The sequence below is a fragment of the Mus musculus genome, chromosome 1 (genome assembly GCF_000001635.26).
Source record: "Mus musculus strain C57BL/6J chromosome 1, GRCm38.p6 C57BL/6J".
Classification (NCBI taxonomy): Eukaryota; Metazoa; Chordata; class Mammalia; order Rodentia; family Muridae; genus Mus; species Mus musculus.
In genome coordinates this window covers 21,949,634-21,977,225 of record NC_000067.6, presented here as the reverse complement: position 1 = coordinate 21,977,225, position 27,592 = coordinate 21,949,634, and the positions used below count along the sequence as shown (strand labels likewise).

The following is a 27,592-nucleotide window of genomic DNA, read 5'->3' as shown; positions in this document are numbered from 1 at the left end:
GAATGTGCATTAAAATAGTCACCTATGCAAAACATATCTATGATTAAGCAAAGACAGCTTAAAAACAAGCTGTGTGATGGCAGTAGGAATATTTATTCAGTAAAAAGTTACTAAGTGGCTTTTGCTGTTTTCCTATTTGATTTCATGTTCCAAGGCAAAGGATGATGACTACTGGCATGACGAACATTGGTATTTACTGTAATGTATTGACAACTTAAATAAACCACCATTGTTGTCAGCTTAATAAAACTCCTAAGTTACCCATATCAGAGAAATGGAGGTTTCTATTATGTATCTATGAAAGATAATGTTCCTTAAATTGGCATCAAAATAATACTCCAATCAATGTTTGTTCTTGAGTCTCACATAATACCTCTGTTGAAGAAGTGAACAGGTAACTCTTTGATATTACAATATCTTCCAGTGTCCCAGATCAGCGCTATTATGGGAACTAGCTGTGAATGAATGCAGATTGGTTTTAGGTTGTCACATTTTAAACAATCTTTTTTTTATCATTCCATGTTACATATTTAAATTTGATCTAAAGTACTTAAAAGCTTTTCAACAATTATAATAAACTAAAAGCTACATTAAATGTGGATAGGGTGGGGTTTGTGCTACCACTGCAGGCCATGTTGATATTCCTGATCTGTATTACCACTGCAGGCCATGTTGATATTCCTGATCTGTATTACCACTGCAGGCCATGTTGATATTCCTGATCTGTATTACCTGGAGGTAATTACACTGGAGGACATGTGTATGCCCATGGCCTGTGCTGCTACCAGAGGCCATGTGCAAGTCCATGGTCAGTGCTGCTTCGGCTGTTATGGTTATGCTTTTTTTTTTTCAGTGCTATTGATGACTACAGGCTCATAATTGAGAATGAGAGCCCTCCACCTACTCCCACTCCCCAAAAGGAAACTGTCTAGACAGGAAACTATTAAAGAGAGTCCTTAAAAATTGTGAAATAGATGCTCTTCACAGTTGATGGCTTCTGTCAGGGGTGGGGTGGTGAGGAAGGACTCAATTATCTTTAAGGGACAGGCCACTGGGAGTTTGGCTATGCTCCAGTGAGTATATGGGTAACACAAATTGGACTTGTGTATTTTTTTCCCTCTTCTTTGTGGAGGGCACAAGAGTGATAGAGTGAGCCTGGGGGAAATGGGAAGTATGATCAGGACTCACTGTATAAAATCCCTAAATTATCAATAATATGTTAAGATATGAATAATGTGTATTTTTAATCTCCTGTTTTTACTTTTAAAAAGAGTCTCCCTCTATAAGTCAGACTAGCCTAGTTTGGAACTTACTGTGTTCCCCAGCCTTGCTTACAATTACCAGTCACACTATCTTAGTATTCCAGCTATGGTACACAGCTGGGGCTGGAGATGTGGGTCAAAATATGGGTTAAGAACACTGGCTGCTCTTCCAGAGAGCCTTGATTCGATTTCAAGCAATGGCAGCTCAAAGCCATCTGTAACTCCACTTCCAGGAAATTTAATGCCCTTTTATTCCTTCAATGGGTGACAGTCATACGCTCATACACATACATACATGCAGGCAACATCCATTAAACATACAAATGCACAGATAGATGATAGATAGATAGATAGATAGATAGATAGATAGATAGATAGATAGATGTTGTCTACATCTGTGTGATCAGAGAGATCCAGGAAAAAAGAAGCCTCCGGCTTCACTATGTTAGAATCAAAGTCTGTTTACAAAGAAAAAGGGAACTACTCTAATCAAAGACTCTTATCAAGGCAAAAACTCACTCTTGATCATGAGGTTATGATACTCACTAAATAGAAGAGTAAGCACACTTGGGTTTTATTCTAACAGTTGGGGACTGTGTCTTTTTCCATTCACTGGTTAACTGGGGTCTAGCCTCACAGAATTTTAGGGTTAGCTAGTCTCTCTCTCTCTCTCTTCTCTCTCTTTCTTTTCTCCTCTCTCTCTCTTTTCACTCAGACACGGTCTCACTATGTAGTCATTCTCAAAGAAATCAACTTTCTTTTTCCTCCCCAGTCCTGGAATTAAAGGTGTATGCCAACCACTAGCCCTAAGTAGCCAAACTACCCCAGAACTACCACTCAAACTGGAGCCTCTAGACCAACCTAGAACTGCAGGTACAAACTCCTGTTTTACCCCATATTGTTACCAGCTATGGGCTAGGTATACTTTGAAGAGATAGTTGAATCATCATGTTCATTAAACTACTAATGGCTTTGGTCAATTCATTAAAACAACTACATGCCCTTTAGCTTGTGGGTGGATTTAAACTAAACAAACCTGTGGTACATATATGCCATTCATCCTAAAAAAAAAATGAGATCATGTTATTTGTGACAACATGAGAGAAAGTGGAGATCATTATACTAGGTGAAATAAAGCCGGATTGTGTATCACATAACATTAAATCATATGAGGCAAGAGAAACAAAATCTACATGGAAAAGATGTCACATCATCACTGTTTGCTGAAGATATGACAACTATTATACAGTTTCGCTCATATGTGGATTATAAAAATGATACATGACAGATGAGAGGAATATACATATTACCTGACAGTTGGTAAAAATGTTAATAAATGAATACTAACTTGAAGTTGGGCTGCAGAAGGAAGGTACATTCCAGTATAGATGACCATATATAGACATATGTATGTTTGAATGTAAGTAGAGATTATGTTCAATACATTTTAACAAGCAATAGAAAAAGAGGTTGACTCTATCATAAAAGAAAATCATTGCAGATGAGGAGATGGAAAGACTGTAAGAGCCAGGCATACTAGACATCTGCAATGAAATAATTTGCTTGTTATGGTGGTGCTCAATTCCCAGAAGCTGTGTTGCATGCTTAGGACCTGTACACGATCAACTCAGCCACGATGCCAGCCTGGTAGAGTGGAGGGATCATGATGATGCTCCAGCCAAGTTTCCTACAACCATAAGCACACAAGCAGCGCTGAGTGGACTCTGTGGGTTTAAAAGCAAAACACAAAGAAAATGGGGAAGGAAATAGGGAAGAGATTGTGGGGAGAAAGATTAAGGGGTGGGTTTGATTAATACACAGTATATGCATGTATACAATTCTTAAACAATAAAAAGAATTAAACAGAAAAGAAAAGATAGATGGCTTTAGGGACAGATCTGTTTAACTTGATTACAGAGTGTATACTATTATGTACGAATCTTACTATCACATGGTCCCAAAATTAAATGATACAATTTTGTGTTTTTACATAGCAGTGAAAATAAAGTGCATGTGTGTGCATCTCTGTATCCATGCATGGCATGTGCACACACACATGTGTGGGTGTGCTTGAGTGTGTGCGTTTGTGTGGTGTGTTTGTGTGTGTGTGTGTGTGTGTGTGTGTGTGTGTGTGGAGTGTGTGTGTGCGTGTGAACCCTGAGCTGATGTATGCGAGGTATGCAGGTCACTACTGTGGAGGTAAGCTCTATCTACAACCCTTAAATCCAGACTTTATTAATTGTTCCCAAGAGTCTGTGAACCTCAGAAATTGCATGCAAATTTATTAGTATTCCTAAAAACACTTTCCCGAGGCTTTCAGGAAACTCCCAAACCTGTGTATGTCGCCTCCTATTCAGACCAGCAGAAAAGAGCGACAACACTACATTCTTCTCAAAGCAGTTTATTCAGGAACCTTTCAATATCAGGCATGAATCTCTCTCCAGAAATCAATCTCTCCAGGAAAAAACAACCCCCGCCCCCCCCGCCCCCCACCAAATCGCAATCCCTTATATATCCTCTCAACATCGCCCCATCAGCCCAGTCCACGTAACAGCAGTCCATTGGCCAGAATCATCACTTGTCATACGGTCTGATCTTACATCATGGTGCACTTGTGCAGTTCTCACGATGGATGTGGCTTATTTTCAGGTGTATGAGGAAGTCAGGTGCAAGTCATAAGACTTGGCTGCAGTCCCGGGCGCCATCTTGGGACTGCTGCCACACCCGCTCCTCACATGTGTAACCTCAGAAAACTTTAGAAGCGTAAGTTGAGGCATCCCAGAGTAGTAAATTCAACACCTACCACAAACACATCTACAATTTTACATACATTTTATGTATTCAATTGAACGCTGCTGTCAGAAGTACATATACAATCAAGGTTCCTTCTGCTCTCTCCGGTGACCTTCAGTAAATGATGCTTCTGTGAATACACAGCAGAGTATATTATCAGATGTAGCTGCTGTCATTTGCTGTGAAACTTCACAACCTGCTGCTAATCTGAAAGTCATCGATTATCTGTGAAACTTAAAGTTTCTTCAGTTTGACCATAACGATGCAATGGATAGGTTTACATTTCTAATCTTCAGTTACTGCTCAATTCAAGCCAAATATCAACAAGTATATGAGGCTTTTTTTTTTCTGAAAAATAAGCACCAGCTACCCACATTAAAGAATACAGCACGAATTGAACTTAAGGTTTGAGATACTCGTGAGTATTGGGAGTTGTAGATAACATTTATTGAACATTGCTGCAAGTCAGAATTTTACTGCTGGTTTAATGAAAATGGATTCATCTGCCACACAGATTCTGTAATATTTAAATCATCCACAGTTCATACATGAAAGAACTGAGATTAACTGTTGAGGGTGCTATATACATATGTATGTATGTATATATATATATATATCCTTCTCCATACATATATATACATACATATATATATATCCTTCTCCAGTTTCTGAGTATATTGGTGTATTTTTGTCATTCATTTCCCTTCAGTTCTCATTCTGTCAAATAATATTGAAATAATATTGGGTGTTGCATCTTCCAGCTTCCACTTTGCTTATTTATTTATTTATTTATTTATTTTTCTATAACATGTTTGATGTCCATTTCCTGGTAAATTGCTGTGAGCAGTTTGAGATCACTGAGAAGCCTGCTCTAGATGAGGACTTTTTCCACCTCTCACTTTAGTCTGTTTATGTTGTCATGTCCTTTGGGACCCCTTGTTTGGAGATGAGGTGTCCCTTAATAGTATAACACAAAGGGAAGAGAGCAAATCTTCTCAATAGTGAACAACAACAAAAGAAAACAAGCAAACAAAACCCACCATATCATTGAGAACAGCTAGAAGGTGAACCATCTGCAATAGAGGTTCCTTGTTTTTATCCCATGACTCAAAAGTGCCTACTGTGCGGCAGAAAAGCTCAAGGGAAGCTGGTCTCTGGAGAGAAAGCTCAACTGCCAACTCCAGCTGCCTGCCACAGCTACCCTAGTTAGTTGCTGCTCTATGTTAAGCTGAATTTGATGTTATTTCTGCTCGTTGCTATTTGTTCTCTTATGTGGAAGCATCACCTGAGAGAATGATCTGCTCTGTCCTGGAGTCTCTATATCAGGAAGAAACTAACTGCCTTAACAGCAGATGCCAGTTGATGTCTGATGGATATTTTGAGCACCCAATTTGATACTTTGTGATCTATCTGTCTGTCTGTCTGTCTATCTATCTATCTATCTATCTATCTATCTATTTATCATCTTTCTAATCTATCTATATTATCTTTTTATGTATATATCTACTTATATATCTAATATCTATTTGTATCTACCTATCTAATCTATCCATATTATCTCTATGTATGTATCTACTTACCTAATACCTATTTATATCTATGTATCTACTTACCTATCTAATACCTATTTATATCTATATATCATCTTTCTATCTATCTATCTATCTATCTATCTATCTATTTATCTATCTATCATCTATTTAGCCATCCTTCCACCTACTTATCTACCTGCCTGCTGCCTGCTACTTATTCTTTAACTTTGGCTTGCTGTATGTCATAGATAGTTTCAGTTTCCATCCTAACAGAAACCTAGTGTCACTTGCCATAAGGGAGCCTCAACTGAAGAGTTGCCTGGATCAGATTGGCCTATGGCCTTGTCTGTGGGCATTTTCAAAACTACTAATGGATAGAAGATGTCACAGCCCACCATGGATCATATTATACTGTGGCAGGTGACCCTGAGTGTATGAAAAAACCTAACTGAGCAAGCCAGTAAGGCAAGGCAGTAAGCAATATTCCTGCATGGTCTCTGCTTTAGTTTCTGCCTCCAGGTTTCTGTCTCACAATGGTTTTCCTCAATGAAAGGCTATAACAGGCTAAAATAAAATCTTCCTCACCGTGTTGATTTGTGTTATAATATTATGCCAACAACATAAAACTAACAAGACATTATATACTTAAGAAACTCAGTTATTCCATGACCAAAGCATGACTGTTATAGACCATCCTCCAGAGTTATGCAGAATGACAACAAAAATATCCTCTTCCTTTGAACAATTACAGTCTTTCCCCTCTTTTTCCTTATTAGCCCTCAGACTCACACAAAATAGCACACAGAAGCAAAATAAAAATCTTTCAAATCTGTGCAGTCATACTCTAGCTTACCGTCCCCATATTATAGCTCGTCAAATTTTCCTCCAGGGTGGGAAAGGCAGCTTGTTTGTTATCTCATTTTCCTGCACTTTTTCAGGACAATTGCTTCTTATTCCAATGAACTATTTTGAGTAGCAAGATCCCAACAAAGTTCAGGGGCTCTTCCTTGGATTTTCTTCCTAACCCTTGGCACAATCTGGGATATCTAAGCCAAAGAACTAAGGATCTCAGGGTAGCCATAATCTCAAGGCTGCCCACATGCCCCTCATTAGTTTCTTCTTTTTGACACTAATGGGTCATTTTGGTCATTTTGTATCTGATCCATGAGTATAAAAGACAGGATTATTTATATAAAATTCAGAACCCCAACAAACAGGGTTATTTTTTGATTTTGATAATGTTCAAACATAATTTAAACAGACTTTCTGTTACTAAAATTTTAACACTTCAACACATATATAAATGATAAAACATACTTTTGATTGACACTCCAGGAACTTGAATGTCCTTTATTCTACCAACTGCAAACCTGCCTCACTCTCTTCTCTAGCTTTCAATAGTCTTAGTGTGGAATTCACAAGGATCGGATCAGCCCTGTCACTTTCTTCTTATAAGTTTATTTTCTCCTGAACAATCTGAATAGTCGCTCAGTTTGTATTACAAACAAAACCAAATAAATGGGTTAATATTATTTAATGGAATAATATGGTTTATTTATTATGTACTTCCGACTAATAAAATTAAGCAGAAACTATACATCATTACATGGATTTTTTTTTAAGTTCGGTCATCAAATATGGCACATTTTACTAAATAAAATCAATGTAATGCATCAAAGATGTCATGGATATCCCAGTTAACAGTAATACAGTGTCAGTTAAAAGCTCAGGTCAGTTGACAAATGCATATATATATCATGAGGATCAGGAACACTCAAGTCCTAGATTAGCCAACATGGTGTTTTCTCTAGAACAATCATTTAACTCAAATCCTCTGCTTGTTGGTTCTCCATCATCTTCAGAAAAATTGTTTTCATTCCTACATCTTCAAATACCTCCTACTTCTTTATATAATTCTTCGAGAAAATGAAATGATGCTAAACTGAAAATGCCTACTGTGTCTAATCTTTTTTTCTTTTATTTTCCTCTTCTGGTATTCACAGTGGAGGACTCCTCAGTAGTTGCCTAGTTTTGGTTTAATTTCTGTTCCTTCTGCTCATCCTAACTGCTCTTGTTTTTCAGGCTTTTTTTCTTTTCTGGTTTAGTGTGTGTGTGTGTGTGTGTGTGTGTTTGTGTATGTGTGTGTGTGTGTGTGTGTGTGTTTCCCTCTCCCTCTGTTCCTCATTTTTTCCTTCTGTCTTAGAATTGTATTGCTGTGAACAGATACCATGACCAAGGCAACTCTTATAACGACAACACTTAGTTGAGATTCAGTCCCATATCATCAAGGTGGGCACATGGCAGCAGCCAGGCCGGCATGGTGCAGGAGGAGCTGAGAGGTCTACATCTTCATCTGCAGGCCTCTAAGAGAAGACTCACTCCCAGGCAACTTGAACTCCAGTATTAAAGCCCACACCAGGAGTGACACACCTTCTCCAACAAGGCCACACTTTCTAATAGTGCAACTCCCTAGCCCAAACATATTCAAACCATTACACTCTCTTTCTCTATCTCTCTCTTCCTTTCTTTATTTTTAACTTTTCTCCTTTTATTGAAAACAGATTCTTTTTTTCAATAATATATGCTGATTACAGTTTCCCCTCCCTGTGTCTCCTAGTTCCTCCCCACCTCCCCTCCCCTCTCCAGCCAATCCTTTTCTGTCACTCTCATTAAAAAATAGTGAGCCCGGCGTGGTGGTGCACACCTTTAATCCCAGCCCTTGGGAGGCAGAGGCAGGCGGATTTCTGAGTTCGAGGCCAGCCTGGTCTACAAAGTGAGTTCCAGGACAGCCAGGGCTATACAGAGAAACCCTGTCTCAAACAAAACAAAACAAAACAAAACAAAACAAAAGCAAACAAACGAAACAAAAAAAATAGCGGGCTTCTAAGAGATAACAACCAAATACGACAAAAATGATAAAAATCTATTACTAAGATAAAATAAAAACTATCACCTCAAGGCTGGGCAAACCAACCCAACAAAAGGAAAAGAATCCCAAGGGCAGGCACAAGAATCAGAGACCTGCTCGTTCACACACTCAGGAGTCCCATGAAATACTAATTAAGCTGAAAGATGTAACTTGTATGCAGAGGACGTGGTGCAGCCCTGTGTCACCCCTGTGCTTTCTCTGCTTCAATCTCTCTAAGTTCATAGGAACTTTGCTCAGCTGATTCGGAGGACCATGTTCTCTGGGTGTCTTCCAACCCCTTTGGCTCTTACAGTCTTAAACTCTTTCACCTTCCTCTTCCACAGGGTTGGTTCCCTGAGCTCTGAGGGGAGGTAAGTAATGGAGACATCCTCCTTACAACCTTTTTTAATCCATCCAATAGAACTTATTTATCCATCTTTCCTACTTGATTTGGACATGTTAAAAAACCAGGACTATTTGTATTTTCATTTTTATACTACTCCAACTAGTAAGACACCTGTTTATTGATGATTGCATGCAGAGGGAATAAATGCATGGTAGCAGTTTCATAAAAAATGAGTTTTTAATTCCTCATTGAGGAATAATGGTAAAATGTCACGGGCTCACTCTGTGTGCAATCTCTGGCTGAGGGTCTCTGCATCTGTCTCTATCTGCTCCAAGAAGAAGCATCTCTCATGATGACTGAATAAGGCACTGATCTCTGAGTACAGTAAAATGTGTACGTGTTTCTCTAGGTCATCATCTTTGATTCCTCTGACTTGGAACAATGAGCATCTCTGGTAGGTTCTCAGTTTGTACTGAGTGAGCACTGTTCTGGAAGTGGAAATAAGAAAAGATTTCTTGCTCAATAGTCTCAGGTGGCTCTCCGTTCTTCAGGATACAAGACTAGTCTTGCCTTAGTCCCTATGCAGTGGAATTCCTGTGGCGGTTCTTCTGCCTCCTGCATACAGCTTTGTTTTCCAAAGCAGCTCAACTGGAGTACAGCCTAACTACTTGTCATTCTAAAAGCATGGTGAGGTCTGTTTCCACCAATGTTTTCTCTTTGAAGATGCTGCCCTCATGTCCTCAGTGCAATCTGCTGCTTCTTCAATACCTTCCCATTTATGGCATCCTCCAGGAAATTCTCTGTAGTTTGCATGGCATTCTACGTAACCTTTTCTGAACTCAGCACTATGTCATAATGATTTAATTTATGCCTCTTTCTCATCTGATTTGAACATGCTAAAAAACAGGACTATTTCTATTTTTATCTAAGGCACTTGTTGATTGCATATAGAAAGAATAGATGCATGATAGGAGCTTCATAAAGAATGCATCCTTATATTTCCTCATTGAAGAATAATGGTAAAATGTCAGTACCACTAGGGGGCATAGAATTATAACAGAATTTTCTAATACACTAGCTCACAGGAGATTTTTCACTTCTGTATCAACTTGACTATTTCTAGCTGTATGGATCATGGAAGAATCTAACGATTCCATTTAAGTCGTGCCTCAGAAGAAGCTTTCAAACAGTATCTAAGAGATAAGACTGGCAAAGTAATCTGCTAGAGTAGGCTACGTAAGTAGGGCTTCATGAATTAACCTGAAGTTAGTGTTAAGAAAGGATCAAAATATACATCCAATGTTAAAACAATACCACAAGACTTGGGTCTGCTTTAAATTTTTTAATAAAAATACCTACATAAGAAGACTCTTTATTTTCACAGAAAACTAAAGATGACCACTGAATCTATTTCTTCTTTTTAAATATAATCAGAATTCTGGTTTAAAAACACATACTTATAAGGTTACTGTTTAAACCAAGTGAAATAATGACTTAAACCAGTGTTAGCACACACTGAACACATAGTAAGTATAATTATTTTACTTTGGTAGTGCTGATCAGGACAATATTTGGGAAGTTTTAGGAAAAAAGGTAGCTGCTGGCCTGGGAACAGGGAGATCTATTGAAGCTCTGTGTCCAGCCCCTCACCAACCCACTTGTGACAGCCACATACACATGGTTGAAGTATAACCACAGTGCTCACCTCAAAGGGAATGAGGCATAGTGTATCCTGGGGCCAAATATGAGAGACCATGTCATGAGAACACTGATTCAGTTGACTCCTGAATTCCAAGATCCAATGTAGTAATAGCTTTAGGAATGGCTTTTTATAGGTATGGAACAGAAAATGCTATAAATGAAAGCATTTAAAAACCACATCTGTGTGGATATCAGTAAAGCTCTGCTACAGGCCTCATGTATCATCTGATGGCATTCTTTGCCTTTGGGTTGGTGGAAGATAAAAGAGATTTTACCAGCTAGTCAAATAGAAGTTAGGTCAAACACAGAGGTGGGCCAGAAATGACAATGGAGATGCTGAAGACAGATCAGTATATCCACAGCATTCCAGCTCTCTATAATCAGAGAGGTTCCAGTCTATCGGCCTTGTAGAATGTTTAGCACAGGTGTGGCCTCATTCTCAGAACTTCAGTTCACATCTCCTACATTCTTTCTGTGCCCTCGGGCCAGGCTGTTTTCAAGTGGACAATTTCTCATTGACAAAGTAATGCAGGCCTCAGATTCCAATTATCAGAACATCTAGCAGTCTGGCCAGCCTCAGATGGTGTCTTAGTCAGGGTTTCTATTCCTGTACAAACATCATGACCAAGAAGCAAGTTGGGGAGGAAAGGGTTTATTCAGCTTACAATTCCATACTGCTGTTTATTACCAAGGAAGTCAGGACTGGAACTCAAGCAGGTCAGGAAGCAGGAGCTGATGCAGAGGCCATGGAGGGATGTTCCTTACTGGCTTGCTTCTCCTGGCTTGCTTCCCCTGGCTTGCTCAGCCTGCTCTCTTATAGAACCAAGACTACCAGCCCAGAGATGGTCCCACCCACAAGGGGCCTTTCGCCCTTGATCACTAATTGAGAAAATGCCTTACAGTTGGATCTCATGGAGGCATTTCCTCAACTGAAGCTCCTTTCTCTGTGATAACTCCAGCTGTGTCAAGTTGACACAAAACTAGCCAGTACAGATGGTCTCTGATATTGTGGTGAGTTCCCTGGCTTTAGGTTGTTGGAGAAACACCTAAGAGGTGTGTGTCATATCTCTTAGGAATTATTATTCTGCATTAAAAAAGAGTACTTTGCCACACCACACTGCTATTTTTAATATGGCCATTGATTATAATGATAGATACCTACGAAATGCAGTACAGCTGCTATGCTTATTGGCTCGATTATGGATTACCACAGAGGGAATAAAAGCTACAGACATGGATGGTATAGTTTAAAGGGCATTCTTTCAGGAAGTCAGGGGCTTCTGCCCTGATTTCAAGCCTATTGTTATGACTAGGCTTGGTGCAAGTCACTGAGCAAGCAAGAAGTTCCATCATTTTACATTAGTAAATATTCTTACTGTTCTAAGTTTTCAACTTGTTTTGTTATTGCTACTCTGATTAGCCCAGGCATGTCACACTGGAGCAAAACGTATCTGTATCTCTGTGTAGTATCTCTGATATCACACAAGCTCATCAGAACAGTGCACATGAGCTTGATTGTGAGTCTATGCTCTGTTGGGAGGACTGGGACAAACAGTAGAATGCATAGCCCTGAACAAGAAAAGGAAGAATGTAATAGTGATGCTTTATTTAACCTCCCTGTGTAGGTGCTACAATATGTCTTTGTCTCTAGCCTATAGGTGGCATTTCTAATGATGCTATCTCAGAGTACTGTTCAGTAAGAAAATATAACAGGACAGAAAAGGCATTGAAATCAATTATTTTCTAGTAACTATATTCAAGTAAAATCGCTTCTATAGACTTTAGGGAATTTAGTTTCCAAGACCATAAATTTCAGGCAGGCACCACAAAGGAGTAGTTGAAAGCACCCTTACCCTCTTTCTTGAGACAGGGTTTCTCTATGTAACCCTAGCTGACCTGGAACTTGCTCTGTAGACCAGGCTGGCCTCAAACTCACAGAGATCAGCCTGCTTCTGCCTGCTGAGTGGTGGAAGTAAAGGAATGGACCACCATTGCCAGGCTAAAGCAAAACCATCTTAAGGGATGAGGTCTGTCAATCAACTCACATCTTCTACACTAGCCATAAACACTGGTAGTTTATTTAGAGTGATTCTTTGCATAGGCCTTTTGATTCTTGAAATCACAACATTCAAGATACAAGCAGAGAGGTAATCACAAGTTAGAGGCCAGCCTCGGCTAAATATGTATCCTCAGGACAGCATGGGCTACAGAGTGAGATCTTGTGGCACAAAACCAAAATAAAGAAATAAGTGGAATTGTCATGTACTTTTACTATTACCCTTTCATAATATTTTAGTGTAATTGTTACTCATGAAATAATGTTACATTATTTCATGCATGGCTCACTATGCCTACTGATATTTCAGCAAGAAATAAAAGGCAGTTTCCTAGCAACACCTGTATTCAAAGGAGCAGCAACAACAATAAAAGCTTAATTACAAACACTTTCTTTTCCTCAAAGTTGACTTTTGCCTATCTAGAGAAGTCACTGGGTTACAAGGAAAACATGGCACAGATCAAGGCCTAGGAACAGGTATGAACAGAGTCTCTTAGACTTTCCTTTCTGGGATTGAACAAGCAGGATGATCCCCTAGGGTTTGCACCAACAGCAGAATGGGTACTCCAACTGGGAGTCAGGATGCTGGGTTCCTAGTGGCCCATCCTGTCTGTGAATACACAGACAAGCCCCCTTCTCTGGGTTTGTGATTAAGTGGATGGCACTCAAAAAAGATAGTTACAAATGTCTTAGACGTCTATAACCCTTACTAATTGCAGATGTCCTTGCCACCTTCCCACCCGGGTTTATTAACATTTTCGAAATAGACATCATAGCTTCCCTGGTATGATCCCTGCATCCTAGGAAACCATCATTTGGACATTAAGCAGCTGAGTTCCTGGGCCTTTCAGAAGGGGAAACACGCTCTTGAGTCCTGCCTTAAAGAGATTTCCTGCCTGTGTGTGGGGCCAGGCCCCAGAGTGAGGCAAAGGTGATCTAATCTCAGTTGAAGTTTGCAGCAAAGAAAACAGCTTCCTTTAAAGGGGAAGTGGCCTTTTCATTTTCTTATTTTCAGCAAAGCTAGGATTTTTTTTTCATGCCGACAGCGTGTGCACGAGTCATTTTAAGTCTCTACATCTTTCACCCTGAAAGTCCCTGCACAGAAACTCCACGGGGAGTCTAAATATAGCTGCACCGAACTACCCCCCACCTCAGCTCCCACCTTCAGCCAGGGGTCTCCACGCAGCTCTAGGATTGGAGAGCTTATTCCAGGACATTCTCTTTGCATCTGCCTTGAATAGCAGGGCACGGAGCAACCTCTCTAGCACCTCCACGGTGTGTGGGTGTGAAGTGTATTAGAGGAAAGCAGGAGTGACTCTGAGTGTTGATGCTTGGCTCACACGTGGTACTGCTGCCAGCTGCACAGCGCTAGGGGTTAGTAGTGCCTACTGCCCAGAGGTTTGAAGGGAAACAAGGTCTTGCTGAGTAAGAACCAGGAAGAGGTCTTCACAAAACAATAACGATAAAAATAAAAGTAAAACTCTTAGCTGACGTTCTGACTGTAGAAAGCAGCTGTCTGTGGGCGTGGGTGTATGCACGGGGTGTATGTGTGGGTGTGTTGGTAGAGTATTATCTGCTATGGGTGAGACAACCAAGATAAGATTTTTGCCTTAGTGTTGGCTGGTATTCATGGAAGTGAAAAAAGGCTCAGGGATGGCCACTTTGCTACTGACTACCATGACTTTGTGTTGAAAGCATAGTTCAGTTGAACTTGGCGATTATTACTTTTTTTTTTTTAAATATTTGGGAGGAAGGCTGCTCTATTAGAAGGAGTTCCCAATCCTGGTGTCCTCTCAGTTTCCCCATCGCTGAATCTGTTGTTTAATTGCTAACAATATTTTTGAAAGGCGGAGTTCTGAGCCAGCAGCACCATAATCTCACTCTCATCCAAGAGAAGAGATGGGCTTTGGGGCGCCCATTTTCCAGAGGTGGTGGGGGATGCAGTCAGTGGTTCCCTTTTCTCTAACATTGTAAGTTACAGCATCCTGTCTGAGAGGCAGGTCCTGGACTCACTATCCTCCATGATCCCTCTCGAACTCCCTGGGGACGCCACAGTCGCGGCGGAGATTTAAGCAGTTTTATGACTTTCTTTCACTTACATGGAAATTTCTGGAAGGAGAGAAGTGGGCTCCTTTTCCCAGGCTGCTCTGTCAGGAGGAGCTCCCTCACCACGAAGGAGCTACTTTGGAGTTTTACGCCCTCCCCACACCCCACCCCTGGGGATGGGAAGGATGTTCTGCGACTCGCAGGCTTGTTGTCTGAGGCTAGGATGGAAAGTCACAGCCTGCAGGCTGGATTGAGTCGCGGGAAGCTGCTGGGTCCCTGCCTGGCTCTCTCCGGGTGTGTCCATTGAACTGCGGTGGGCTGGTCCCCAGCGCGGGAACCCAAGCGCCACTGCCAGAAGCTTAGCCCCCGCTGGCTCGCTCCTAGGCTAGCCAAAACCTGGAGGGTAGGACAGAACCTTTCCTGCCCACACCCATCACCCGAGGATGGCAGGACCAGGCGCGGCATAGCAGCGGGAGAAGCCCAGAGACCCGCTCGTCCAGTTTATTCAAGAGGCAGACTTCGCCCTCCGGACAGCTCCGAGTCCCAGGAAGAACCGAACCAAACTCATCCTGGGAGACCGACTTAGGGTCAAGCCGGTATTCTGCCGGGGTGCAGGGGACAGACAGACTCGAACCCTGCTGGGTGTGCACGCGTGCGAGCGTGCCTCCGGGCATCCCGCACACCCTCAGTCCCGTGTGCCGACACTCCTCGGGGAGGAGGGAGTGGCAGCCACCAGACTAAAGGAAAGCGAGGGACACCTCACAAAGTGACGCCCCCAACAGGTCCGGATTTGGAATTGGAAGCGGCAGAAATCCGGACCTCCCCGGGCCTGCTCCGCACACCCCGCCGCCCCCGCCCGGAGCCCCGACTCTAGGCTAGTCCGCCCCCCCGGGGCGCCCCGTCGGCTGCGGGTTTCCTCCTGCAGACCTGCCCGCGCACATGAAGCCGCTGCCCCCGCCGCAGGCGCCAGCGCCCCCCTCGCGGTGCCCGTGGTGATGCCATGCCCCGCCACCACGCGGGAGGAGAGGAGGGCGGTGCCGCCGGGCTCTGGGTGAGGAGCGGCGCGGCGGCGGCGGCAGGCGCGGGTGGGGGGCGCCCGGGCAGCGGCATGAAGGATGTGGAGTCCGGCCGCGGCAGGGTGCTGCTGAACTCGGCGGCCGCCAGGGGCGACGGCCTGCTGTTGCTCGGCACCCGCGCGGCGGCGCTCGGCGGAGGCGGCGGCGGCTTGAGAGAGAGCCGCCGGGGCAAGCAGGGGGCCCGAATGAGCCTGCTGGGGAAGCCGCTCTCCTACACCAGCAGCCAGAGCTGTCGGCGCAACGTCAAGTACCGGCGGGTGCAGAACTATCTGTACAACGTGCTGGAGCGACCCCGCGGCTGGGCGTTCGTCTACCACGCGTTCGTGTGAGTACCCGCGCCCCCACTTCCGACCCCGTGTGCCCCTAGCCATGCCCTCTGTTGGGGAGCCCCGGGGCGCACTTGGCGCCCGCGCCCTGGCCTTAGGCGCGGAAACGCGTGCGCGCTCACACGCAGAGCTACACACACGTGGTGGTTTTTATTTCTTTGCACGTGTTGCCATCGGCCCTCTGGAGCCCTCAATCTCTCTCGTCCCACCTCTCGCTCTGGTTCACATAGAGCCCTTTTGCCCCAAAGCACCCAAGGGACTAACGGGTCAGTTCCAGGTACCTGGGTGATTGAAGGCAGAAGCCGGACTTAGGCGACTCAGATAATCGGGAGCGATTAGGTCCTGATATGCGGAAAGTTAACTGAGTGGGGCGCCCAGGAGCTGGGGATAGCTCCGGGAGGTTGTGCACCATCCCGAGACTGGAGAGACTGGGAGGGCATGACCGGGTGGGATGGAGTGGCGAGGAGAAGGTTAAGAGTGGGTCCACAGTCAGCTCTGGGGTCAAGCAGAGGAAGCTGCTACGTGATGGAGAGAGAGAGAGACTAGGTTGTAAGCGCGCCCGGAAACACGCCTGGCCACCATCACAGCTGTCATCAACGGAAAATCTGTCAGTGCACGTAGTAGTCATTGCCACATAGAGGTGGTCAGAGTCTAGAGGGCTACCCAAGCTCTGTGGCAGGCAGTGCCAGCTGAAAGTGGAGAACTGGGGTTCAGGAACATGGCCAGAGGTGCTGTAGTGGAAATGCACAGGGGCCAGCTGTGACCTGAAGCAAGCAGTGTGTTTAGTTGACACTTATGGCGCCGAGATAAAGTGTGTGTGTGTGTGTGTGTGTGTGTGTGTGTGTGTGTGTGTGTGTGTGTGTTGACTAAGCCCTCACCATCTAGCAGAGTATGCGAGAATGAAAATGAGAAAATGGTTGGAAGCAAATGTTTATTTTTCCCTTAGGCATTAGAAAGCTTTCCGTGGCTTTGAAGTTTACTACTGTTTTGCCCGACGTCCATTCATTCAATCTCCTGTTAGAGTTAGGTGAATCTGGACGACAACTTAAGGTTGTTTTCATGTCTATACACCCTGTCTAATTTAATCTTTTTAGAGGAAGCCCCGCCTCTTCTTGCCCCGTCTCTGCCCCCTCCTTCTTTATGTTAAGATGAAGTACAAACATATTAGCCTTAGAAGACCTCCAGAGAAAGCTGCAGGCACATACTGATTGATTCCTTGTTTCTTACTTGGTTAAGATATGTTTGGAACAGACCAAAAAGACCTTTCAGAAATGAGGCATGCCGTCCTATACTTCTCCCTTATGTGGAATGAAGAATTGGCACAAACCCAGGAAAGTTAAAAAAAAAAAAATCATAATATCAGGAGAGAAGGAGCTGCTTTTATAAATAGGTGAACCTGAAATGTGACCAGGTAGAACTCAGGAAACTGGTGGAGTCTGCACTCTGGGGCCCCAGTGTCTGGGAATTTTTACAGTTGCAGATTGTTGTGAGCATGTAAGCTTAGGTGACCTATTCCAGCCAGCTTCATGTGTTTGCAAGGCACACATAGGGAATGTTGTATTCTGTCTAGCGTCATTACACTCAAAATATAAGGTCTATCCTTTGCTGATGAAAGAGTCATAAATATTTGAATGTAATTAATGATAGACACCCATGACACTTGTTAAGCTCATCTCCTTGGGTTGATATACAATTAATTTAGTATTTAATGATCTAATAAATTATTTTGACTGTCAGACTATAATATACATTTTTAAAAAGGAATGCTGAGGCTTAATTTGCTGTAAATGTGCACAGTATGGATGATGATATTTTTAGACATGCTCAAAATATTCATGGCTTTGAGTTTTAAATATGATGTAATATAGTATTTTTTATTTGGGTAAAGTACATGGTATGGGTTCAGAGGAAGCTTGACACTGTTGCACATATTGATGTCTCCTAAGCATTGTTTACAAACAGGAGTGAAAATTTCTCAAAATGCAGCATTTTCTTTTTGATGCCTGGTGGATAAAGCAGTGTTTCTGTTTTTGTTTTTGTTTTTTAAACTTTGATAATTTTTGTTTGTTTGTTTGTTTCTAGTTTAAGAATTTTCTTGCTAACTAGTTTTATCAGTGAATTCTGTGAGGGATAGAACATGAGTTGTGTGCTTGCCAACACAGTATTGCTTATGTAAAGTTCTTCATAATGTAGCAAAGAGCCTTGAGGTCTGTAGGCAGGGAGCAGCTGAAGATACATAGCACAGAGTCAGAGGCTGGGGGAAGGACAGGGGGGGTGTGGGGGGATGGAGGAGGTGGAGAGTAATCACTACTTATGAGTTTAAATGAGGTTTTGAATAGCTGGAATTTACACATTACATTAATAAAGCAAGGTTACTTTGAGCTGCAGGTCCAATAAGACCATTCCAGGAAACGATAAGAAAATAATTTCTATAGAGGTGTAATATATATAATATATAATATAGAGGTGTAATATATAATATATAATATATATAATATAAAGGTATAATATATATATATATATATATTATATATATAATATATATTCTATAGAGGTATAAGTAACTAATGCTCTGCCAGCCTGGGAATCCTCAAATCTGACTTTAATAACAGTTTTTGTAGGGTATTAAGCTCCTTGCCAAGAACAAGCACAGTGTGATTAATGAGGCAGTTCAGGGATGAATTTACTTGGTTAGCCCAGGGTTTCCACAGCCAAGAAACCAGAGAAGTATGCTTAACATTCATTATGCTTCAGGTAAAGAGAATATTCTGTTAAGATATGCAAAAATAATTATTATTATAATGACATTTTAATGGTCTAAAATGTGATCTGATGAGTGTATACCCCAGCCTACTGGTAAGAATGCTGGCAAGAACAGAGATGGTCTGCTTCAAGGGAGTTCTTCCTGTGAGTTTGTGGGCCTTGGGAGATCCAGGCATTTCCTGCTTTTTTGGAGTCCCCGGGAAGCAGTGTGTTCTGTCTTCAGCTGTGATACAATTAACCAGATGAGCTCTTAAAATAGGAGATGGTTTCTCTGAGTTGTTTGTTCCGTTTAAATTGCCCTTCTTTGGGGAAGATTTAGAAGAATTATGGTAGTTGTAGAGGAGTTCATGAAAGGATTCCTAATGTAAATTTGTGCTCGTGTAGCAAACACGATCAGTCCTGAGGACTCACAGGAACACCCATGCCTGCCCCAGAGAGGTATCAATGCAGATACATCCAGCTAACCCATCACATTGCCCAAAGCATCCTGTCCCTTTTAGGACTGTGGGTGAGAATTCATAAATACTTTAAACTAGAATATTCCAACCCCCCAAAACTAGGGAGCCTGGAGTATAATAATAATGATGATGATGATAGTTATTATTATTATTATTATAACTATTATTATTATTATTATTATTATTATTATAACTATTATGCTAGCTACTACTGACCATACAAATGACCATTAAATTTCATTCATTTGCTGTGAACTCTTTCTACAGTTATATCTCTTTCTGTCCTTTGCTGCTTCCTCAGTGCCTCTCTGTTTCTCAGAATCTCTCCTCTGCTTCCTGGTCGTCTTTCTTCTATTTACAACCCCATAGCTGCCATTCTGACACAAGTCTTATTAGTAATGGCCAAATATGATTACATCATATATAGGTTTATCCATCTACACATATCTGAGTGTCTGTGGTACATGCTGATTTCTAAATTATGAGGCCTCTGATTTCAAGGAGGACGAGCATCCGTGTGATTTTTAAGCATTTCAACAAGTGTGAGATGATGCTCTCAGGGCTGTGGCAGAGAAAACAAGTTACAAAATAAAATAATGCAAGAGAGACAGCAAAGCCACTCTGGACAGAGAAGCCAACAAACAGCATTCAAAGTGGAAGTGAGGCCTGGGCTGAGTTTGGATGGTCAAGTAGCCCATTTTCAGAGGAGCAGAACGGGGTGGGTGTGTGTGAATGAGCTATCTTGAAAGAGAAAACAGCGTTAGTGAAAGTGTGTGGTCCCAAGTGTGTAGTAACTGTAAGTACTTTAAACTCATTGCAGGATAAAGCCATCTTCAAGGAAAGGAGTGGGGGGCTCACAGCTTTCTCGTAGCTTTGATGATGGAGATGGTCATGGAATTGCATAGGCTGGGTCTGTCTTTACTCTTTACCCTGTACGAAGTAGAGCTGAATGAATGGCAAAAATCAAGAGAACACATCTTACCTTGGAAAGTGAATCGGAGAGGGGATTTAAAATGGAGACAGTGTGGTGTGTAATTAGGTGGAAAGAGTATTTCAACTTTTCCATTCATTCTGAGCTTTTTTTTTTTAATCTTTAAGTTCACCCTGCAAATGTCTTTTGGTTCTCTATGTTGCTCTGGAAAAAGTGGGAGATGACTGCCCAAGGAGCCAAGGGAGTGAAGGTGGGGATAAAAGGCAAGGTTTAATCAGAAATGTTTCTTTTTCTCCTAGAATCCATTCTTAGAGACTTTTGTACAGTGACTTTAGATCATTTCCCCTCCAAGTCCTCCTCAACTCCTTCTGCTTCCCTCCCCTACATTCATATCTTGTTGTTTTAATAGCCCTCTGCATGGTTGTAGGGCTACCCACTGGAGTATTCACAGTCCCAAAGATGGGGGTCACACCCCTAAAGAAGCCCTTTCCTCCCCTACACGTCATCAGCTGATGATAACCCAGCAGTTGGGAGAGAGGTATTGTTAGTACATCTATGGGGATGTAAACTGATCTGATCCTGCGCAGGCTGTCACACCAGATATGAGTTCATGGCATGTCTAGAAGATGCTGTTTTGTAGTACGTCCTCCTGATCTGTGGCCCTTACACTCTCTGTGAACCCTGTTACTTGATGTTCCAGAGCTTTGGTGGGTAAGGGGAGAGGTGTGAGATGAATGTCCCATCTAGGGATGAGTACTCCATAATCCTTTATTTAAAAACAATATTAAAGATACAGAATTGGTTAGATGTTTTCACCCGTCTGGTGGGTCTGTGTGGATGATTCCCGTCTGTGGTTTTGGAGGTAGATCTGTCATTTAGTAAGATATAATGCAAGTATATGGCCTATATATGATGGTAATATATGACCCAAGTTCACAGAAATGTAAAAAATTTCAGACTTGCTCAAGTAGAAGCAGATGTTCTTAGTCAGCTGTGTAGGGATTGTAAGAAATAGGAACGTGGGGCCATCCCTTATGGTTTCATGGGCTTCAGATCAGCAATACCAACAGTTTCAAGAACCTAGAAGGCCCCATGAGAAAATATGTTGAAAGAATAAATTCATTTAGAAATCTTGAGGGTAATATAAATGTCTCAACCCTACACCTTGATTTTGAAAACTTTATCAGTTTGTGGTAATTCAATCAATGCTTTAAAAAGTGGTGAAAGGAGCTAGGAACACCAGCAAGAACCAAAGAGTGGGAATGTGAAGGAAGACCCAGAATGCCATAATAGAACACCTCAAAGACTAGAGAATTGGATGAGGCTTCATTGGAATATTTTTGAATGATGTTTCTAAAGAGTAAGACCTCTGTTACTGAAACCCATGTGGAATGACACAGGTTTGTATGATCTTAGTATATGGATGTATGAAGTAAGAGTGATAAAAAATTATGCTCCAGTTCCCCTGGCACAGGTCAGAAGACTCTCATGTCATCTTTCTGGCCTAATTACAGCTACCTCCCCAAAACTCCATCCCTCTGATGAAAGGCCTTGCTGGGTTGCTCTGTCCTGTGGCTTGTGGCTATATCTTTGCTCCTATGTTATGCTGTTGAATATTTCCCACTAAGTGTACCATGACTTTTTAACACATATTTCCGACTTTCACTATTTCTTCAAACTACAGTACAAATGTGGCTTCTCTGGCACACTCCTAGGCAGTTGGCAAGGATGAGGTAGGAACCATTTGTCTTAGATTTATCACATTCTGTGAGAGCCATTACAATGGTACTTTGACCATCTTGGTGGTCATGGTGCCACCTTGCTCCAGCCCTTCTGTATGAGGGAAAACTTCCCATACAGAAGGTCTACATAATTCTGAATTTTAATTTAATTTGCGTATCTAATAGCGCCTTGTTAAATGCCAACTCAATGAGTGAGGAAGTTCCCTATGCAGACTTCAGGTAAGCCAAAGATGAAAGAAATGCCACATCTTTGCAATTCTCTTAAAGATGCTATAAGTATCCCAGAAGGTGGCTATGTGACCTGCAGCGTTTTTACTAAATAGCTAATGTGAAGCAGTCAGTTGACCCTTTGTGCCTCTGACTATTCATCTGTGCTTGGGCATCACAGTGTCTATGACTCAATAAGGTGATAGAATTGAATGAGTCTAAAATACCATCCCAGAAGGAACAAAATACTTGGAATACTAAGTTATCTGGCATCTTAATCACTCCCCCTTCTCGTGTCTGAGCTGGATAATTGCCTCCTAATTCATGGCTGTAACTTCACACCCTTCTCCTTAAGTGCCACAGCATAGCAGAAGTCACCTTTCCAAAATTTAACACTTCTGGCCTCTCATTGGAGAAGAAACCTGTTCATGGCCTCTTTCCACTCCATGTGCACTCAGCCCTTAAAATTACAACCCTTGTCCTGAGTCATTAACACCTAGAATCCTGGGCATTGCACAGCTGTGGTCTGTTCGTGCATCTTAGTTTATTTATCAATACTCCAAATGTCCAGACTATAGTAGTTCCCTTTTTGAAAATGGAACTATATGCTACTAATTATGTTCTGTATCTGATGCCATTAGACCAAAATAATTGTTTATTATTTGTGTAAGAGTTCTGTTCCAAATTAAAAGTCCGTATCTATAGAAACAGATACATTCATTAAAAATTACATATTTGCCTTATGTGCAGTGAGGCTCAACTTATGCTGCTTTATATTCAGCTAATATAGTAATATAAAATATAGCATGGCGAGTCAGTCTATTTTATAAATATAAATAAATATTTCTTTATACTTGAGGTCCATAATCCAATTGAAAAAATGTTAAAATTATTGATATATCAATATCAGGACTAGTATGGCATAAAAGAAACAGAAAAATTGAGAACAGTACTTCAAAACAAAATTAAGTCATGGTGCAAGAAACACTATAAACAAAGAAGATGGCCAGAAACCTTTTGATAATTGCTTGCAGAGAAGTAATGCCAATATTAATTTTTAATTGCAAATGGCTATTTTGGCAGATGAAAATGCCAACAGGGCATGTTTTACCCTAGCCCAGTGTGAGAGACCACTGGAAGTCCAAACATTGACTAGCCAAGCCTGGTAATATTGGATAATGTGTCCATCATCCAGAAAAAACCTTAAATTCATTCAGTTATGTTAAAATTGGCTGATAATTTCACAACTAATTGATTTTAACTGTATTGTAACTGATTTTAACCCTGATTTGCAAACATATTGGGCATTATTCTCATTGTAATAGTTATGAGGCCATTCTAGACTGTTCCTTTTTACCCAAGGCAGGGAGATCTTTGATTACTGTAATGTTACAGTTCACATTTCCTTGTCTGTAGCCCTGGATCCAGTTTCTCATCTAGTTAAAAGCCATGATGTATAGAAGGTGATGTGCTCAATGTTAGTCATTTCACAAAGCAGGTAATATGGTCTTAAAGATATCTCATAGGAGAATATGATTAGGTTCAAATTCAACTTCAGCTTACTCCTACTGATTTGATGGCTATGAGTAAGTTCAGGGCCAGTTTACTTAATCTGTGAAATTGCACAGGATATTTCAAGATACAGTATTAACATTGTATGTGAGAGCTGTGTGTATCTGTATAATATTTAAAATATGTATACTTACACTTAGTGTGGTGACTGCCTTTAAAACTGTAAATAAGATTAGTAATAGTATGGTAGAAGGTTTTCTTTCCATTCTAAAATTTTAGGATTTTATCTATACCTATTGGGTAATCTTTTAAACAGATTGAACTAAGGCAGGCAATAATGACATCCTATTTTGTCTTTTCTTTTTTTTTTGTTCCTTCCTTCTTTCCTTCCTTCCTTCTTTCCCTCTCTGCCTGTCTTCCCTCTCTCCTCCCTCCATTCTTTCTATCCATCTGTCTGTCTGTCCTAATGGAATTTCCTGATGTAGTCCAGGTTGACCTCTACCTCTCTGTGAAGACCAGGCTAGCTTACAAGTTGTAGTCCAATTGCTTCAGCATCACAAGCCCTGGGTTCCAAGTCTGATTACCACATGAAGCCATCACTAGCTCTCATTTAAGGTGTTCCCCTCTATGGCTGATGATTTGAAGGAGATCAAGAGCAGAGATGATCAGCTTTGAGACTGGCATTGAATTAGGATGCAGACTGAGGAAATAATGTAAGAAAAGAGGAAAAATGCAACACTAGTGTGGAGTTGTACTTATGGATTATCAAATGGAGAAGATAGAGATGGACTTACTATTTCTGGTAGTTGGGTTGGGCCATTATATAGATAGTGGGGCCATTAACTGAAACAGGACTTCAGGTGACAAAACAGGTTAAGGGGTATGTAGGGAAAGATAAACACGAGTTTAACTTTAGAGATACAGAGCTTTTAGTGCTGGTGGAATTTCTGATAGCATGTTTACAGTATCATGTGAATGATGCTTTAAAATACCAGAGATAAAAATCACAAGGAAGTCAGTTAAGATAAAGTTAGTAGGTCATGATGGATAGCTGGAAAATTCCAGTCATTAAGAGAAAAAGAAATGGAGAATGGAGTGGAGTAAGAGCATGGTGTGGGGAAACAGACTACTCGTGGATAAGTAGTGTTTAACTTAAAAATATCCACTGCATACTCAGTTGTAGTCATAAGGCGTGTGTGTATCCGAGAATATCTGTAATCTGGTTCCAGAAGTCTGTACTTTCCTTATAACTGGGAGGATAGCACACACCTCAGAAATGCTTGTTTATCATAGGAGAGCCTCTGAGGTAGAGTAGTAACTTTATGTAGTTCTATTTCAGTTCACCAAATGCATAGGACACAGAAGTAGAACAGTTATAACAATGACTGTCATTGAGCCCATTAGTTCCTTCAGGATATGTTCCTGATCTTGGGGGTTACTATTCTTATTGATGTACAAGTTGACAAGTTAAAAAAAAAAAAAGCAACTTTGTTCACAGGCTGCAGTTTGACCAGTAATGGACATCAAATGAAAGTGGAAGTCCTTAAAAGAGAGCTAGGCTACATCTTTAGATTCAATCCCAGTATGGCGTCAGAACAATGAGAAATATTTTAGTTCTCACAGTGAACTCAGCTACTGTAAGTAATATGGTACCATTTTGTTTTTACTCTGAGGTGACCCTGTAGACCTTAAGGTCAAGCAGCAACTATATTAGGTGAGAAGCATTCAGTCCTTGTGCTTGTGTTGTTCCTGTTGACTTCTAAAGGGATTCAGGCCACCTGTTTGGTGTGACCATGATCTCTCTTTGATGAATGTTGAAAGTCACTCCACTGAGAACAGAATTGCATCTCTACCAAGAAAAATCTCCTTACATGGTTCCCCAGGGTTTTGTATCCAGTGTTGATCTTGATGAGTTACTTCACAAATTCCTGTTTTTAAACAAGTTGGGTCATGCTGCTGAGAGCTGTTTTCCAGAGCTCCTGGGCGTGTAGTTTTATTCTAGGCTTTGGAGCTGAAAGAAGATAATAAAAATGCGTTCATAGTTGACATTAGTTGAGGTGACCTAGACAACTAGATAAACAAGAGTAGTCAAGAAACTATCCCACTATGCTGAAGACCACAGAATGTCCTTTTAATCAAATGATAGGTAACACAATGTAATCAAACATGCAGTGTTGCTATTAAATTTAAAGCTCATGTATGTACTGGAAATAAATGACAATTTTTTGTTAAAAAAATGAAGCAAATACTCAACTCTTTTTTTTTTCCTCTTCTGGTTTCTTGTTGGTTCCAATTCCCTTTCAATGCTTAATATAGTCTTAATATAGATTTCCAAACCATGTCATTGGATATTTAAGAGTCATCTATTGTGTCTTGTTACATTTGCTTCAGAGGCCACATGGAAAGCCACAAAGCTAGTTTCACCAGAATGAACATCTGGCCATGGGGAAGCCACACAGCACAATCGGGGGTTCACTGGAGTGCTGTATGTGTGGATATGAAGAAGGGGAGGACAGAGAGATCTCTTTGCTTGTGAGGAAAATGATTGAAATCATCCAAGTGGTTCATTGACTGTGACCATCCCAGCTGACAGTTACTTGTTCATTGGTACAGAGAGATGATGTGTACAGGGGGCTTATTTAAGCTCTGCAGTGTAGACATGTCAAATGAAGAGATAGTAATGGGTACAGGGAGAGAAAGCAGGCATTTGGGAAGATGATAAGATAGGGGAAAACATAACAAAATAAAACCATAAAACTATAGCCATGCAGTATTCACAGGAGGGCACGACTCATATAAGGACAAGGCCGTGGTGAAGTATTACACAGAAGAAAGATAACATTGTGCCTGTAAACACGTAAAAAGAGGCAGTGAAGTGGTAAGCCAGGATAACTGAGGTGTGGCCAGAGACCAGTAGAAAAGTTAGACTTCTAGGAGCCTGTAGCATCTTCAACCAGTCTCCCAGGGAACACACTCAATGTCCTGGACAAAGGAGATGAAAACAGCAGAGTCAGGAGGCTGTGAATAAACATGGAAATCAGCATTTCCAAAGACACCCGGTATTCCAAAGATACCCGGGAGAGTGCTGTCTCCTGAAGTATGAAGCATAACTAGAATGCAGACCTCAGGGACAAGAGCAATGCAGAACTGCATCAGAAGGAAAATCTGGTGGAAAGAGAAATTCCCAGTCAGAGAGAAGAAGCTGATAAGTGCCTAGCAGTGCTAAGGAGCTTGAGATAGGCCACCAGACATTGCTGTAGGAATGAGAATAAGGAGACAGATCAGGCTGTGAAACCAACAACTCAATGAAATGGGTGAAGAGAGAAGGAGAATGGCATATTAGGAAACAGCTGTGTAAAGCTAAATCTTGAATTTCTCTAAGCAGTGCTAAGTCTGTCCAAATGCATAAAGTGTATGGAAAGTCCACCCTAAAAAGGGAAATTAGAATAATTGAAATGAACAAGATGGCAGAAAAAGAGAGAATTGAAATTAGGATTAATACATGTTTAGTATAAGTAAAAAATTAAAACAAATTTAAAAGAAAAAGGAAAAACGGGATAGTAGTGTTGTAAGATATGACAAGAAATCCCTGGGTAAGGAATAACTGTGTCTCTCCCTCTCTTTATCTCTCTCTGTCTGTCTCTCTCTGTCTGTCTGTCTCTCTCAGTCTCTCTCTCTCTCTCTCTACACACACACACACACACACACACACACAAGTCTTTTGAGTTTAGGAACACTTGGTCATCTTTTAGCCTTGTTCATCATGAACTGGAAACACATGCAACAAGAGATCTAAATTGTGAACTGTTGTTTCTCCCACACCTACACATAGATGACTTCTAAAAAGTACCTTATTGATTTTGTGGTGTATACATGAATATGAAATCTATGAATCGTGAGGATTAGCAATGCATGCATATACTGTGTGTGTGT

General features: G+C 41.3%; 1 protein-coding gene across 3 annotated transcripts in view; it reads left to right on the top strand.

Annotated features, from left to right (window-relative positions):
- Positions 1-14,575: 14,575 nt before the first annotated feature.
- Positions 14,576-27,592, top strand: part of Kcnq5 (potassium voltage-gated channel, subfamily Q, member 5) — a 564,252-nt gene continuing 551,235 nt past the window's right edge. For 2 of the 3 annotated variants that reach the window (NM_023872.3, NM_001160139.1), the window contains exon 1: positions 15,284-16,045. In NM_023872.3, coding sequence (NP_076361.1) covers positions 15,645-16,045 — 401 coding nt within the window. In that variant the 5' untranslated portion in view covers positions 15,284-15,644. Of the gene's footprint in view, positions 16,046-27,592 lie in introns of all 3 variants that reach the window. The other variant, NM_001310477.1, reaches the window with a different exon arrangement.